The sequence below is a fragment of the Sinohyriopsis cumingii genome, chromosome 6 (assembly GCF_028554795.1).
Source record: "Sinohyriopsis cumingii isolate HCF-2022 chromosome 6, ASM2855479v2, whole genome shotgun sequence".
Lineage (NCBI taxonomy): Eukaryota > Metazoa > Mollusca > Bivalvia > Unionida > Unionidae > Sinohyriopsis > Sinohyriopsis cumingii.
Window position 1 is genome coordinate 24488650 of NC_142966.1, and position 18850 is coordinate 24507499.

At 32.4% G+C, this 18850-nt stretch overlaps 1 protein-coding gene across 3 annotated transcripts in view; it reads right to left on the reverse strand.

The window, feature by feature from the left end:
* Positions 1-8190: 8190 nt before the first annotated feature.
* The window catches only part of LOC149796500 (uncharacterized), a 28559-nt gene continuing 17899 nt past the window's right edge, over positions 8191-18850 (reverse strand). Inside the window, exons 7-10 of one of the 3 annotated variants that reach the window (XR_016421706.1) lie at positions 17458-17610; positions 15235-15369; positions 11239-14545; positions 8191-10390 (exon numbers count right to left, since the gene is read on the reverse strand). Coding sequence is in view for 2 of the 3 variants with exons in the window: in XM_089961217.1 (XP_089817343.1) it covers positions 14337-14545; positions 15235-15369; positions 17458-17610 (497 nt within the window). In the remaining variant the exon portion in view is untranslated. Of the gene's footprint in view, positions 14546-15234; positions 15370-17457; positions 17611-18850 lie in introns of all 3 variants that reach the window. The other 2 variants (XM_089961218.1, XM_089961217.1) reach the window with 2 other exon arrangements.

Here is an 18850-nt window from a genome sequence, read left to right on the forward strand (position 1 = left end):
TACTGTAATTTTTACTGGTGGCTTACAAATTAATGTTGTCAAAAAATGCTGGGATGGGTGTTGGTTGGGTTTTAATAACAGTTTATAGACATTGATGGCTATACCATTCCAAGGAAGTGGAAGCTAAGTGTCTTTCCAGAAGACACTGAGAGACAGCCCAGGCTGTGGCTTGGGAAGGTATCATACACACAACTCTAAGATTACAAATTTGACACTCTACCAACTAAGCAAACATGTCCTCCCAGCCAACCCCCAATAAAAAATGAAATTTTGAGTCCCATGTCACAAAGGGTGGCACGTCTCAGGTAAATTGAATTTAGAAAGATTATTTTTGGTACTTTTCATAAGGCCTCAGCTCAACTGCAAAAAATATATGGTTATACAAACTTAATATGCAAGGTCAGTTGTCCCATGAGACTTGTGAGGATCAATTTTAGGTCATAATACCTTATCTGATGTATCCATTAAGAGGAGATGGTGTTATCGTGTATGCCTGTCTATATATCATCAGAGATATGGCTATACCTGAATTTGAGGCATCATACATGCGTATATTTCCATTGATATTTGACTAAGACCATCCATGACAAGAGAGAGAGATTTGAATTACCCTGACTAGAAAAATATGGCACTGATGGTGCTTTTTGGGTATATCTTTAGTGCTTTTCCAGTGTTGCTGTATTTTGAATGTTTATGCTTATTTCTATTTTTCAATTTGACCTGTATTATGTATATTTAAATGATAAATAGACTGCCAGCCTAAAATAAGGTATAAATTACATTTATCCTCAAGTATGCTACTCCACTGACAAAAAGACCAAATGCACAACAGCTCTATGTCATGTCTGACTGTGTGCATGTCCACGCATGCTTAAGTGTTTATAAATTCTTTTGAACAGAATTCCATTTGATATAAAGAAAAGCATTTTTTGACATTTATCAGACCTGAAAGTTTCATTATTCCTCGTTTCATCATCAAATTCAACATTAAACAACTGGTGTACTTGTATTCAAGGCTTGATTTTATGCTTAGTTCTCGGAGGGTATGGTATGTTCGGATTTCCTTTTTACCCTGTAGATTCTTCTTTCTTTTAGCTGAATATTTTTTCCACTAATGCAATTGATATAATAGGTAATTTTTACTTCAACACATCAGAGCAAGAATATTTTTTTATGACTTCTAATTGGTTAGATGACAGTAATGACCTTGATGAAATAATGGCGGGATGAGGAGTGGGTGGGGTACACCTAAAACAAATACATTTAGAGTAATTTTTTTTTAAATTCTCCTTCCCATCATTCAAGTCACAGATCATATCAAATATGAAACTGGTGCCTGTCAACTCATCGTCTTTGCAATGAATATGTAACAAATCCGTACAGCTAATATACTCTCGCTCATTAAAAAAAAATATTATGTTTCTAATTTTGTGATCATTGATCAATATAAGGAATAATTTTATCAAATTGGTAATAAACTAAAGTATAATATAAGGTTTAACCCGCTGATACACAAAACTACTTTGATCACTGATGTATTTGGTTTTGATTCTTAATTATACACTATAGCAACATAACAGCTATTGCTGCTACATAAAAGATCTGCACAGCTTTTGGGCATTTATTTACAGTAATGAAATACACATTGTTATTCTGTGGCTATCAAGTCAAGATTTTGATATGCTTAATCATTGTTAAACATAAACATAAATATAACTGTTTGAACGAAAATGAAAATAGGTTTCAGAGGTAATCAACTATACTCAATATCAATATATTCATTACTTAGAAATTTTTTTTTAAAAAAAGGACATTTCTACATACTATCATTGACTATTAGGCATTCTGTGTGCAAATGCAGAATTTTAGATATCTCTCTTTTGGCAGTCAGCTTTAAAGGGGTGTGTTAGCAATATTGTCTGTAATCCATGAAAAGTTTCCACAACAGAGGAAAAAAACTGGCTTCTTAACAGTCTATTTTCTGTATTAAAAGCAACCCTGGATAAGAATGAAAAACACAGTTTAGGAAGAGAGAGGGGACTCTTTTATTTGCATGAGTTTCATAGGAATCTGATTGGGGGCCAAAATGAGCCCTTATTGAACTATGTCCTTTGAAAGAAAGTACCTCATCTTTATCTCATTTGTTTTGGTTTGAAATGTTTTAATGTTTGCATCCTATTCATCTTACAGGGTTTTAAGGTTAAAGGTTTTCATTGTTCATCTAAGTGGGTACATGCGTTTCACTAGGTTTATGTGGTATCCTAGTATGGGCAAAAGAGAGTAAATCTGTTGGAAGATTATTCATAAAGGACATACTTGCAATCTTGTATGGGATGCTACCACTTAATGGTTCATAAACTTTGTGTTTTATAAGCAATCAAGACCTCTACAAGACCTTTATACAATTTATCATTTATTTTGGAATATTTCACCTGAGTCACAGTTGGCCATATCTGAATGTCATTTGTAAATTTGCAAATTTTTTTGTTTCATATTTGTTTAAAGTTAGACTTTTTTAGTTTGCAGTGGTGAAATGTTTTATCAAAACAAATATTGTTTCTTTTATTTTTCAAGTTTTTTGCATTCCTCCAAACTTGACCTATTAGTATGAAACTGATTCCATTAGAACTTTCACTGTGACCTCGAGATGACGAGATTTTTGTAAATCCATTGAAACTTCCCTAAACCAGCCGTTCATTATTCCTCTCTTATTTTCAGACTTATCACATCTTTTGGTCCTTAGTTTTAACCAAACTTAACACCTTTGTAAAATGTCAGAAATATTTGGTCCCAGTGGCCAGTTAGGGAAGTTTCACTGTACATATAGTAATGATTTAAATGATATAAAGTCTTTTGACTTTCCCTTATCTCTTGTTCACCAACTGTCACATGTGTATAACAAAATATTAGTAAACATTTCTTTACTTACCTAAGCTACAAATTTAATTCACAGTCTTGTATACAGACTCCACCAGTTTCATTTTGCTATAAAGATTCTAGAAATATATAGATAACCCATGTCTTGTAGTTTTATACTGGAAAAGTAGTGTAATCATGAAAATGGATAGCTTCATGTGTCCAGTGCCAAGTTCACGAGGTTTTGAGGTTATTGTAACAGTAAATAAACCTAAATAGCAGTCTCTCTAATGAACTTGTACAATTGTTTTAAGTGTATGTTTGCATTCTATTCTACAATGCTCTTACCAGTAGGCATTACATGTATATATTTATCCAAGAATCAGGTTTATCAAAAAAAACGTTAAATGCACTGGTGATTGTCAGCTGAATGAGAATAGGCTGTATAATGTGTTTGATAATCATAATTTTTCTTGATAATATGAGTTTAAAAGTTTGATGTTATTTCACATGCACAGATTTTAGAGTATGAAAAATTCACCAAAGTTTTATCGTCATTTTCTCCACTTGTAAAAAAAAATATCCATACCAATAAAGAGGAAAAAATATGAAGCTCAAACAGTGATATTATCGCCCTTTTTATCTATTACATGGTTAGGACCATAAAGCTTTCATTGATCTCCAAGAGATAAGATGATTATAGTAAAGCATCGTTCATGCACAATCAACTTTGATTCAAAAACTTCATGTTAAGAAATGAAGATTTTGCTAAGCAGCTTTTTATTCTATCCCACTCTACTCCCAAACGCTATTTCATGGTTTATATACTAATACTGTTGTTGCCATTGATCAGTGGAAATCAAAATTCATCTTAATGATTTAATCAACTTTGATTTTTTTTTACATACCTGCATATTTGCATATTGAGACATATGTCTCTTTTCCAGTGGCATTTGGTGTCCAAGTTTTGCAAGTCAGATTACTATAGGAGCAGAGGTGATGGTAACTGCATCATTGTTTTAGACTTGCTTTTTGCAAGTCAGACACATACAGTGACAGACCAGCACATGGACATAGAAGAGACACCAAACTGAGCAGAATACTTGTTCAAGCTTCTAAAGGAAATATAAATATTTTAAGAAAACACCGCATAATGTGTTGAAGAATCCGCCATGATACCATATCTGACTTGCAAATGAAGAAACCTCAACATTATTGTGGAAAATGATAATTCTTGTCTTACCATGCTAATGTGAGTAAGACCATAAGTAATATTTGGATATTTACCACGATGCCCTGCAAATGTGAACTGCAAAATCATGATAGCTAAATCTGTCATTGATTTCCTTTACAAACTAGAGCACAATTTATTCCCAGAATTCAGAACAGTGTATATTTTATGCACTGTGGCCATGAACCCAGTAATCATATTTTTAAAAAACCATGACTAAATTTAATATGTGAAATGCTTCATAATTTTATTTTTAATTGCTTGCTTGTTTTTTCCCAACCACTTTTGTCATTTCTCCTGCATTTTCAAAATAATTTAATTACTACAGAAGTTAATTAGATGTTTAAAAGTGGGAATTAGTTTATGGCTAGACTAAAGTTTCACAAAATTTCTCAACAATTTTCTTCGCGTGGGAACTTTGCATTATCATGCTCAATAACAAAACTATGCCTGGGAGTCATATTAGTCTTGAAAGATAGCATGCCGAATTCTTTAAATTTGAGCAAATTATCACATTTTCCTTCGAGAAATACTTTGTTACAGACATTTAGAATGTTGTACTGTATAATTTACTATTTCGCACAAGCGATCACTTGGATATTACAAATGATTTGAGAAAGAAAATCTAAAGTTACGCTTTAAAGAGATGATAAGGTATCATTTAATGGTTCTACTCACTTTGATTGCAACTATAAAAATTAAAAATAAAAAGAACCAAGAGGCCCAGATGAGGCTCATACTCCTAACTCTCACAAGAGAAGTAACTAATATAACTGTGCAGATGCTGCCAGTAATCTAATTAAACCAAGACCTTGATGATAAACACAAATAAGCCGTATACCAAATTTACCAAAATAGGACTAAAATTACAACCTCTAAAGTGGTAAAAAGGTATTCAGTGATAACAAAACTACAACAATCAGATGCCAGAGACCCTCATTGCAAAGTCGCTGCCAATAATGAAAATAGCTACATCTCTTGATAATATTAGCTTATTGGTCACAAGATCATGCAGTGCAGTGGCAAATTGATTTGTGAATATAATGTACAAAAATCAGAAACTTTCTGGGTGATTTTTTAGGATAAATCTAAATCTTGTATCAGTAAATCTGTAAGCATAAAGAAATGGATCCATAGCATGTCATTATTCAGATATCAGTCTCTCTCATTTGGCTTTGTTTATACTGTAGTTATTTTTAAGAAATGAAAGTGGTTGCTACTGACCAATCAAACTGCCACTTCTAGCTGCATGACCTTTGACATTTGTATTGTATCTCTTTGAGGGAGCATGTTCGCTAAAATGTGCACTCATCTTGCCTGTACACAATTTGCATCTATTATGGGTTGATGACAGAGGGGTTTATTTATATCTGCAGGATTTATTTGTCTGTGTTGTGTAACTTTGGGGAAAATCAACTTGTACAAATAATGGCTACTGGTACCTGATGGCATTTTGCACCATTTTATTTCTATACACATGTATTGACATGTAAGTAAAAAAATTCACTGGCTTTTAGCTAAGTTTTTCCAACTGAATGCCTTCTATGGGTCATTTGTGATGCTTTAGAGTATCTAAATCATATACACTGTAATTGAAATGTTAAAGGGAAACATCTCTTACAATGTTGTTCAAACATATTAAGCATTCATTGTGTGCCTTTGATGGGGTTATGACCCTGACCTGCTTAATGCATCCTTCTTTGTTTCCTCACAGTAAGGTGCCATCCATTTCATATGGATGAGGTGTGGAGGCAGTGACTTTTGTTTCCTCACAGTAAGGTGCCATCCATTTCATATGGATGAGGTGTGGAGGCAGTGACTTTTGTTTCCTCACAGTAAGGTGCCATCCATTTCATATGGATGAGGTGTGGAGGCAGTGACTTTTGTTTCCTCACAGTAAGGTGCCATCCATTTCATATGGATGCGGTGTGGAGGCAGTGACTTTTGTTTCCTCACAGTAAGGTGCCATCCATTTCATATGGATGAGGTGTGGAGGCAGTGACTTTTGTTTCCTCACAGTAAGGTGCCATCCATTTCATATGGATGAGGTGTGGAGGCAGTGACTTTTGTTTCCTCACAGTAAGGTGCCATCCATTTCATATGGATGAGGTGTGGAGGCAGTGACTTTTGTTTCCTCACAGTAAGGTGCCATCCATTTCATATGGATGAGGTGTGGAGGCAGTGACTTTTGTTTCCTCACAGTAAGGTGCCATCCATTTCATATGGATGAGGTGTGGAGGCAGTGACTTTTGTTTCCTCACAGTAAGGTGCCATCCATTTCATATGGATGAGGTGTGGAGGCAGTGACTTTTGTTTCCTCACAGTAAGGTGCCATCCATTTCATATGGATGAGGTGTGGAGGCAGTGACTTTTGTTTCCTCACAGTAAGGTGCCATCCATTTCATATGGATGAGGTGTGGAGGCAGTGACTTTTGTTTCCTCACAGTAAGGTGCCATCCATTTCATATGGATGAGGTGTGGAGGCAGTGACTTTTGTTTCCTCACAGTAAGGTGCCATCCATTTCATATGGATGAGGTGTGGAGGCAGTGACTTTTGTTTCCTCACAGTAAGGTGCCATCCATTTCATATGGATGAGGTGTGGAGGCAGTGACTTTTGTTTCCTCACAGTAAGGTGCCATCCAATTCATATGGATGAGGTGTGGAGGCAGTGACTTTTGTTTCCTCACAGTAAGGTGCCATCCATTTCATATGGATGAGGTGTGGAGGCAGTGACTTTTGTTTCCTCACAGTAAGGTGCCATCCATTTCATATGGATGAGGTGTGGAGGCAGTGACTTTTGTTTCCTCACAGTAAGGTGCCATCCATTTCATATGGATGAGGTGTGGAGGCAGTGACTTTTGTTTCCTCACAGTAAGGTGCCATCCATTTCATATGGATGAGGTGTGGAGGCAGTGACTTTTGTTTCCTCACAGTAAGGTGCCATCCATTTCATATGGATGAGGTGTGGAGGCAGTGACTTTTGTTTCCTCACAGTAAGGTGCCATCCATTTCATATGGATGAGGTGTGGAGGCAGTGACTTTTGTTCAGTTTCTGGTCCCTATACACCTTGAAACAATTCATGCTCTGATTTGTGCATAAAAAAGAACTTTAATTATATATATTATGTTAGTAGAACAAAAATACATTAAGGAAAAAGAAAACAAAAAAATTCTAACACCACCCCTCTGAAAAATAAATGCTTCAGTTCCTAATTCTTTTTATAATAAGCAGATTTCAATCAAATATTTTGTAGCTTAATATTTAAGAGATCTCATCTGGGTTCTTTTTCAGCATTCTACACGACATGGTAAAGTCATGGCCTGTAACTGTACAATGTTCACATTGTCACTTCAGCATTCTATAAACTCTTTACCTGACTTTTTTATGAGACAAATCTGAGACATTGTGAGCATTGTCAGCCATCAGCAGTGGCAACATCATTTCAGTGCTAAAGTTTAGGGTTTTTTTTGCAACCCCTCAACACCACAGTTCCGAGAAGGATTTTGGTAAGACTTGGCACACTGTTTTTTATGTTTCAGGAGTGGAGATTCTTTTTTTAAATACTTTATTGCAGTAAATCTTGTCGCTTGTCAGAGAGAAGAGTGATCAAAGGCTTCCACCCTACAACCCAAAAAAAGAAAACAAATTCTGCTTGTTACTCGAGAGAACTTGATATACATTTTGCTACAATGCATGCACTATCTTTGGATTTATCTTAGGCATACTGCATAAGTAGACAACCAACTTGTACTTATTCAAGCAGTTCCACAGGATTATACCCCGTGTCTGTCTTTGCCTCCTTAGCAAACTCAGTTATGTATACTCTTTCTTTAGAAAGTCTGCATAACTTGAGAGACCATACAAATTATATTTCCCAAATAAATTTAACACCTTCTACAATCAAAGAGACATGACTGTTTACAGACAAAAATCAACTTGTACCAATTAATGCTTATAGTATGACAAATGTAAGGCCTAACCATTCAGTCAATTGTCCGTGATATGGGAACTTCTATGAAGGTGATCTCAGTGATAAATATAATTTAATATTCTTCATCAAACCTGTGTTTATATTTGAAAAAGGAAAAAAAGAACCCAAGATTTCTCTAAAATAATTTTTTATTAGCTACATTCAGAGAGAAAAAGATTTGAAAGAAACCACACATAGAGACTTAGAATGTTTACAAAACCTAATGTATGTATCAAGTACATGAAAATAAAACTACAAGCAAATGCAAACAAAATTAATATTTAAAAAAGACCAAGCATATACATTAACCTTTTTGTTTCTTCAATAATGTTTCTTTCACAAAGTATGTTTAACATTTAATGTGCCACTACTATGTAATAATTCCAGGTAAGAGTACTTCAGAAATTATGATAGATATCAGGTTCTAAAATTCATATTCCTCAGCAGGTAAAATTATGTTTTTGAAACAGTAATGTACTCTCCTTTATAACAGATAAAATAATGGTTTTCTGAACAATGTTAATCCTTTCATTTCTTATTTTCCTAAATTTCCATTTGGATTTTCTCAGGGCACACGTTTTGAGAATAGGTGCATTTAAGATTTAACAAATGATTGGAAATGATAAATGCTCTGTACAGATTCTTTAAAATAATTTTTAAAAATAAAAATCATCATGATCACAATTTTTCTCATCAAGCTATTTATGTGATCTGAGTTTAAGATGAGACAAAATAATCTTTTCTGAATTGTAAATTTTCAGGATAATTTTGTGTCATTCATTAATGGAAATGTGCACCATAGACCAACTGTGATTTTCTCTTGCTAAATTGCTCATGTCAAAAACTGAATTTATATGATCTTACAAAAAGTAGAACAAAAATGTGAATAAACAGCAAACAAAATACAAAAATACAAACTGCCTTTGTTGTCAGGTGGTCAATAGTTTACAGCAGTCATCCAAAACCAGAACTAAAATTAGGCCCTGCTCATTTTTTATTTATTTTACCTATAAATATTGGCCTCAGCCCTTTGGAGTTTCCTCTTAGTTACCCCTGCCCTGCAATGATTGACCTTGATGACAGGTTTGGATTTTTGTAAGCTTTTTTCCTACAAAACATGTATACAATTTGAAACAAATGTCAAAATAAACTGAATACTGTGAACACCTTGAATACATATATGTAGTTGGTATGATAAAATTCCTTGGCTTCAAAAGATTTATGTAATACAAAGGTCAGAAATATAAGAAATTTTTAAAAAATCTTTCTTAGCTTGCATACTAGCCAAAATATGTCAAAAATGTAACGATTCTTGAAGTTGATACTAGTTTTTATAATCATATTATGAAAGTTTTTAAACTTGAGTACATATTAGTGATCAAATGAGATCTGTAATTAAGTACATATTAGTGATCAAATGAGATCTGTCACGAAAGTTTGATGCAATCACATATGCCTTGAGAGAGTGAGTTAACTTTTATAACTTTAGTGGTATCTTACTTACTAAACTAACTTGAGCTGTTAGAGATGATTAAATATATGAAATGAAAGTTATAACTGTTTGTGATATTTGGGGAAATGGAGAATCCTATGAAGGTTAGAGGAATGAAACAAGAAGCAAGAAAAGATGCAGTCCTAGAAAATATATTGTGACAAATTTAACACAATTACTAATCCAGGATTAGGGAACAAAAATGTATAAGTCAAACAGGACAAGATTTAAGGAAATTGGGTAAGAAAAGATAAAAGGAATGATTAATTTTTTTTTATTAATAAACAATGATATTAAATATGGAAGCAGAAAAGAATAGTTTTGCAACTTTGAAAAGAGACTATTTGGCAAACATGACAACTTTTTAGGATGGTGTTGAAAGAGGATATTAGTATGATGCATATACTATAGAAACGGGAAACGTTTTATTCAAGCCTTTAAAATTTAAACAAAACTGTCAAATTAACAAAATAATTCTTTTTAAAACATAGAATCTCTATTTAAACACCTCTTCTTCTGAAGAGAACAATATTTTAGAGGGTCATCTTACACTTAAAGAATATCTAAATGCTCTGAAGTATATGCATCCTGGATTCCCAGATATTCCCATTAAATGATTTTACAACAGAATCAGAAAGAATGCACTCATCATGGGATGGGTGGGTGAAGATCGAGTTTCTTTCTCCACATAAAAAAGACAGAGCATTATTTCAAGTATATTACAAAAATAAAAGTCTCACTCATCTGTCTCATGAAGCCTGGTATTCGATCTCCTTTCCAGCTGCAGAAGTTGAAACAGGATTTTCAAGTAATGCAAATTATATGCAAAAAACAGAGACCTGAAACAAATAATAAGCAAATCATAATCAGGGTTTCATTTATGATAGATATACTGATGAATGTGCTACTTTCATTTTTTTTCTTCACAAAATGAATAAGATCAAATGACAGGTTTGCTTTACTGGATTTTAAATAAAAATATATCTTATCTTTTTCTGGATTTGATCCTAAAATTCCACACTGACTTTAAACTTTTTACATGAATGATAATGAATGCAAAGTTGTTCTTTATGTTCTGCTGCAACATATCGAGCAATAATTGTATCAATACCTTTGATCAATCAGGAAAAATTATACAGAGAATCTGTATACACCACCAATAAAATTGTAATGATATGTTTTCTTAGGGATTGATTATTAAACATTTTTATTTATTGTATCTTAAATCCATATCTAAGTAAGATTATTCAAAATTGTTTGGATATTGCATTACAGCAATTTTAAAATTTTGGATGGGTTTTATTAACCTTGCATGCCTATTAATTATTCAGCTCATTAATTATTTCATTAATATTTGTTAATTAATCTAGGTACAAGTTTTGACACAAACGGAGTTTAACGTATATTCATCCTTTAGCTTGTATATATTGTTTGTAGAGTTAGTGGTTCACAACTCTCATAAACTCAGCCTTGTAAAAGTACAAACGTTTTGAAGCCATTCTTTAAAATATCATACAATATTTATATTCACACATGGTTATAAAATAGTGTTATGGTTTATCATGAATAAAGAAACAAAAACCATTTACAGAGATTGATTTCTACAATGAACTAAACTTCCTGACTAAAGGTCACCCTGCAATGAACTTATAAACACAACTAGAATAGTTGTCACTCTTAGACTGACCTCTATCACACCATCAGCATTGCCATTATAAGCATCAGGCCTTCTGAGATGGTACAAAGAAACTTTGAGACAGGTGACTGACTGAATGACTGTAGCTACAAAAACACTATTTGAATTGGCATTATAAAGATATTGATCAGACTTAAAATAGCAGAAAATTCATTTTAAAATGTATATTATATTCTTGGTTAATATGTATGAATATAAAGAAAATATAAATACACAAAATATAAAATGATATACAAGCATTTGTAGTTATATAGAGTGGGTGTATCAGTCTTTGAGATAAAATACGTTAATTTCATTTCTTTATTAGTTGCATCATTGGTAGCCACATGACTGGAAGCTGAGAACCAGTTGTTTCACCATGCTAAATTTTATTAAAAAAAACTGCAGAAAGTTGATCACTGCTTGTGGTACTGGAAATTTATGAGACAATCGGTTGATGGCAAAATTATTTATCTGGTACAAAATATAATACAACTTTGTACTCTATTCTAGTTGAACATGTTAAAATTACTCAATACTTTCTCTGAAAAATTAGAAGGTTATCTGAAACATGACTGAAGGCATCAATGACCACACTTTACCTCATTGGCAAAACTCTCCCTTTTAAATTGAACGTCATTGTAAAGAAACAACAAATTCATTGATGGGAAAGAAGAGAATTTGCAACTAATTTTCAAAAGTTTAGTTTTGTCTATTACTAAACTTTGGTAAAAGTTTCCAATACCATGATTCTGTATACACTGTGCACTGGTTCAGCCACTCCATATGTACATATAAAAAATATAAATACATATATATACATTAAGATAAATATATACAAATAGGTGTATGTCATTTTTGTAAAGCTTTTAGTACATGTCCACCCCAAAATGACACCAACTGTGATTAACAGTAGTATTTTCAAAACTTTTCTTGTGCTCTCAAAGGTCTGTGTGTTTATTTATAAAAAGAATATTAATTCTATTTCTCATTATGAGATTGTGGATGAGAAACATGCCATCTTTCTATCACATGTTTACAGAAATAGAAACAAATGAACTTCACTTATTTTAAAAGGTATATTATTATAAGTCTTGGAAAAATGTTTGTATCTTAATACCAAAATCTGGCTCCTTCAGTTTTGTTGCTGACCTTTGACTTAATAAAAATGATGAAATAATCAGGTTTCTGAATGTTATTATTTAACATGATGTCATAATTATCATGCTTAGGTGGATATAAGTTACGGCATGATAAAAATAGTGACTTGATTAGAGACACTTTCTAAATCTTCTTTTCCTTGTAAACTTTCCTTGCTGTACATTCCCTAATTTTGGAAAATAATGACTACCCAAGAAATTTAGTTACATCTATGTGTAGGATCCTTTCAACTTTATTCTACTCCGATTCTTTGTCTTCAACCAAATTGACGTACAGCTAAAATTTCTGATTCTGATCAACTTCCATCACACGGTTAGTGAAACTGTGTATTCATACAGGTGTTTTCCAGAGGTAATACATATCCACTGTATTGCATAGCTTACATTTCACGACACATTTCTTTTTATATTCAGCATTCTCCTTTCTCTATCACTGTAAATATGGATGTTGTCTCTCTCTCTCTCTCTCTCAATCTATTTTATCTATCTAATCTATCTATACAAACATACGCACACAAAAAAGACATACCAAATATGTGCGTATGCATGCATGCTCTTGTGTGTGTGTGTGTGTGTGAAGGATCAGGATTAATTATGAATTACCAAGAAATTAAAGTACAGTGTACAAAATTTGAAAACATTTGGATTTATAGAAAATTTATTAATGTTTGAATGATGTTTACTCTCTTGATTTTATTTTGATCTAGGATGCACCTAAACATGTGCACAGTTTTTGAGTGATCAAGAAAGGGCCCAGTTTTGGGGGTTAAAAATGGAGTTACCACCCAATAATATGCAGGTAAAAATGAAAAATAAATTATACTACATGGTTTTCAACATGATCTTGAAGTATAATATAATTTACCTGTGTAGCTGGTAGTTTCTCCCCTCCCCTCCCCCCACCCAGCCCATTCCCCCTCCTCAAGAAATAGATCTATGATGGAATACCATTTTTAATCTAGAGCATTTTTTCCACTGGAGACTTCTGCATCTTTTAGATGAAGCAACAATCTTGCACAGCCCAATACGTTTTTCAGCCCGATACCTTTTTGCAATATGCTGCTGACAATGTGGTTGTTTAAGGCTGTTACCACTGAAATGAGTTATTTGCATTATAGTCAAAACTTATTGATTGCAGATTAGTCCTTGACTTTGACATTTTTTCATACACAACACCATTTATTCAAACTGTCTGCTACTGACCCATGAAGGAAGGTAGGTAGGTATATCTAATTGTCTACCGGTATATCTATATGCTTAGCACAAAATATTTTTAAAATGCAACACCTTAGTGAATCATACATCACTGCCTTATTCATATAAAACAAGAGTTAAGAATCAAAATGACTACTTTTCATTTTTTTAAATAAACTATATAAACGAATTTTTAAAAGAAAGCTAAAACATAATTCTATGAAATACAATTGATGAAATATTTCATATTATTTACACAAGTGTTAAGAATTATTTTTAGTTGTTTTTTGTGCATATAATGTTATATCTATTTTAATTAAGGCTGCAACATTTACCAACATTTCTATAACATTTACACAGTATGCAGTACCCCAAATGCTGCTCTTTAATCGAAACTAGCTTTCCAGCAAGTTTTTCGAAGGCCAACTGATGTGACTTAAATATATTTTTAATAGTGTTATCAGTAAATCAACCTGATGTATAATGGTTGTTGTGGTATAACAAATTCTTCTCAACCATGGATTTCCTAGTGATGCTACATTTTATCTGAAAAAATATCATTACTGTAGAAAAAGAATGAATAGAAAAATCTTACTAAACAGTGATCTGAAGCAGGAATCTGAAACTATATAATTTATTGGAGTTTGTAGTTTTGTTCATTTACACACTTACTGATTTTGTAAATGAAATTAAGCTATTTATACATGAAAATGTTGCAACCTTAATTTAAATACATTATAAACTGATAAATAAGTCCTAATTAAACTGAGCAATTTTTCTGTCCAAAATGTCTCTTTGACAAACTGGACATTCTTTCTCTACATGGACAGCACAATCCGAGCACAGTATCATGTGGCCACATGGCAAGAAGACAACACATCTGCGTTTATCAATACATACAATACAGTTGATCATCTTCCGAAGGGCTTCATTTTCTTGTTTTATGTCTACAGGTACTCCTCTTCCTGTATAAATGAGACAAGTGAATTACCTGGCTTGAAATATTGATATGGCACTAAACATGAAATGGGTCTAAACTTTTTTTCTTCAAAATGGGTTTTACAAAGTCACCACTTCAGGCTTGATTCATCTGTTGGCGCCTTGAAGTTTATTTTCTCATAAGCCAGATCTGTTCTAGTTTATGCACTTTTCCCAATTTTACATTTCCAACAGATCAGGTTCAATGGGTACTCATGTTAATATGCAAGGAGATGAATGTGAAAATAAGATGAATTGATTAGATTTATCACTAGGACAGGACCATTTTTAGTTTCTCTTCATTCTCAAGTCATCTTTAATCTCTGACACAAAGAACCTTGACAAGGCTTGCACAATGAAAACTACTTTATTTTATTTGCTGGATCTTATTGTTAAGTGAAAGCAAAATTTTATCTGAACTTGTAAATTAGACATTTTTATCAGAATTCATGGAACAGCTGCAATAGTAAATGTCATATTGCAAAAGTAATATTACTTTTCACCCTTTTCTTTAAGTATTATACAAAATAACTAGTATTTGATGTTTAGCTGTTAAATGAATGTGGAAAAGTATTATGCAATGAAACACCATCGTCACACAAGAATGAAACCTCAACACAAACAAGTCACTTTATACCCAGATCTTCCTCTTGATGCATTTACACATTTGACCTACCTCTGGAAGTGTTATAAGCTGGCTCTTGAGGCACAATGCCTTGTCCCTGAGGTGGTGCCTCAGTTCCACCACCTCTATTATTTGCACCACTTGATGTACTGAACAGCAAACTTAGTTGTTTTGTATCTCTGGTACCTTAAAAGAAAACTGTTATGCTATCATTTAAACCAAATTTTAAAAAACTGAATAGGCCTAATTAGTTTTTGCACAGATATTAATTTTAATTCAATCAATAAATTTTACTTCAATGGAAGATTTTGTTCATAATAGTACATGTTGGAGGTGCATAACACCTTTAAAACAGATGTTTCTCCATCTGCATGTGTATGTACGTATGTATGTTATATATATATATATATATATATATATATATATATATATATATATATATATATATATATATCACATATTAAATATAATATGACAATATAATATGACTTTTCAAGTGTTGGTACAAAGCAATTTTATATATATCAATACTGTTGGTATATAAAACTATGATCCACCCATGCAAATGAATACACACACACACGCAAATAATATTTATATATAACATTCAAGTTGGTTATTGTAACATCATGTGTACATTTTGCATGGGATTTATCTACAGTGTTCACAATACTAATGATAAAGATATGCAATAGCCTGTTGAGACTTCACAGTACATTTCTTGGTTAGGAGGCATACAAATACTGTAATTTATTTGAATGCATGTTTTTCATGTTTTTTTTATTTTTAGCTAATAATCATGTTCTAAAACAGATGATTTTTTAAATATTAAGATATCTAAAGGTCAGTTTCCCCATTCCTCTTTTTCTCTCACTGTGCTGACTGGTCTGAACTAATCGACCAGCTGAGAATCATTGGGGATGGATAATGTCATTGCTGTAACAAGACAAGAACATCCCAGTCACAGGGTTACATTATTTGTCTCCCCCATGAGGCAGAGCCTTGTGGGCAGCAATGTATCTCCTTGACTGGGATTTACTGTCTTGGTGCAAACCCAACATAGATTTGATTAGTCAATTTAAAAAACTAGTTTTTGTAATGTTTATTGTCAGATTTTAAGTTGTTTTACTTTTTTCTTAATGTTTCTTTTATTATAAGATGTGAGTTTAACTTCCCCAGCCACATTACTAACATGTATTCCCAAAGGCTTGTCATTGTTCCTTTGTTAACTTTTGTTATAGTATTTGATTTGTGTCGTTCCCTTGAGAAAATCAGCTCAGTTATAACATTTTTATCACCTGACATACTAAAGCCAGATAAACAATGGCAACCATTTAAACAAAAATGTGCCAGGGAACAAAAGTGTAATAATCATATATCATTCCTAATTTATTAATATATGCCAAACAAAGGTACCATGTAACAAAGACATGATAATTACACCTCATTCATAATCAGAACTTTGGAACCACAAGCTGCTGGTTCAATGTAATTAAAACATTCAAGCATGAAAAAGAAATGATTTTGTTTTGTTAGTATTTTGACTATATAAATTAGAAATATCCATTAACTATCATTCTCTACCTGCATGTTGACCAAGTACTGATCAAAGTAAATCTCTCTTGAATTCTGATTGTAGTGAAAATGACTGAGTATTCATCAGTCAGAAAAAGATGGAAAAAACATGTCTCTTTAAATACAAATCTATATGAGCATTTGCATGTCACTGAAAAACATACCATCACCAAATTTCAGATTAACTGAAAACAGTTGAGTATTGAAACTTTCTTTCCATCCAAATAAATAAAGAACTAATTAACTAGTCATAAACAAAGACATTGGCACATAAAAGTGATTTCTATGATTCAATGGCTGATATATATATATATATATATATATATATATATATATATATATATATATATGCTGACACTTTCATCAGATGGTAAAACTTATTCACTTATCATTTTATTTTTCATGATAACGTGTAATTATATAATGTATGTTGTTTCTTGAAAACATTTTACTATTACATATTTTGACAGTAATTATACCAAAATGAATTGTTTAATACAAGTATGTCCAACTTCAATGGCATGGACAAGTACATAATCATTTTGTTAAAAATTAACTTACATTACTGTTAAACCTAGCACTATTTAATTTAAGCAATGTTTGCCATTGAATATATTTGGAATATATCAAATTTCTATGTTAATGTCATGAAACAATATTTTGAAAAGAAAGAAATACTGAGTTGTAATAACAATTCACCTTCTAAATACAACTGTCTTGCCCTTGGCTTGATTGCTTTCCCTGGATGGGGTAGAACGCTTTCATTCACATCCAGCATCTCACTGCCTCTCCTTTTCAAATTGTTTGTTCTCCTTTGTGTCAAATCTGAAAAGTCCAAATCTGGCACAACACCTGAAGAAAAGAAAACAATTATGTAGGATGATGTATTCCCATGTTATTTTTTTATGTTGTCCAAATATCCGATTAAATTGAACTTTCATATTTTCTTAATGGTTCTACTTTGTGTATACAATTTAAATTTGGTCATTGTTTTAATGTTCAAGCAATAGTTTAACAGTAAATACTGAAACAGAAATAAATTTTGTTTCAGTTGATTTTTTTCCTATATAGTATATATGTACAAACTGATGTGATAATGATTGTTTTTCCTTTTCCAAGCATTCAAATGTGGGTTTCTATACAAACACACTGGTAGATACTGAACATTCAGTACAATAAATGTCGGACAAGAAGAGAGAAAATGATGTTCTGTTTGTATAATATTGAGGTTACAGAACATACAGATTCTGTCTTCATATTTCAATATTTGAAAAATGTCCTGTTTGGCCTGTACCATTTAACATTCTCCAATTTCAAAGGAAGATGATGACTGATACGTTGTTGTCAGGGACACTGGGGAATCTTTTTGATTATGGATATCCCTCAAGAGTTCTTTTATCCTCACTTGGAATCCCCATTTAGTATCACCTACATAATACCAATTACAAACTCTACAGCTGGTAGGGATCGACACCTCTACTTAAATGGGGATTCAGGCAGTTTTAACTTAATCCAAGTTATTTCTAGTTTAACCTTACTTGAGAAGATTGAAATAAAGTATATTAGTAAAGAGGTTGCAGTCATTATAACTGAAGAATAATGTCATCAAGTGAAAGGCCTAGATAAATCTGGTAGCATAGTATCCTTGAAGTCTTCATTGCACCACAGCAAATGAAGGACAGAACTGGACAGTATATTGCTAAATACTAAAGGAAAACAAAAGTAAAAGAAAGAAAATACATGTGGTTTATGTTTGATTTTTCCAACCCTGAAGTAATCACTGAATATTCTTAGAGTGTGTTGGCACTCAGCTATAAAGTTCTTCTGCACCAAAACACTGCTGATAACTGTCAGGTTCAAATAAAGCTAGATTAATGCATAAAATTACAGTAGTTTATCAACAAAACCTAACGAGAAAAAAAACAAAATGATGTTCCAAAACAAAATAAGCAACAGCAAGTGGACTTCTGATTAAATATGAATCACTCATTAAACATGAAACACTGAAAACAATTCTGATGGATCTTAATGGTAAAGAAACATTAGTCGTTAGTAAAAATACATTAGTTGGTAGTAAAAATCTACAAGGACC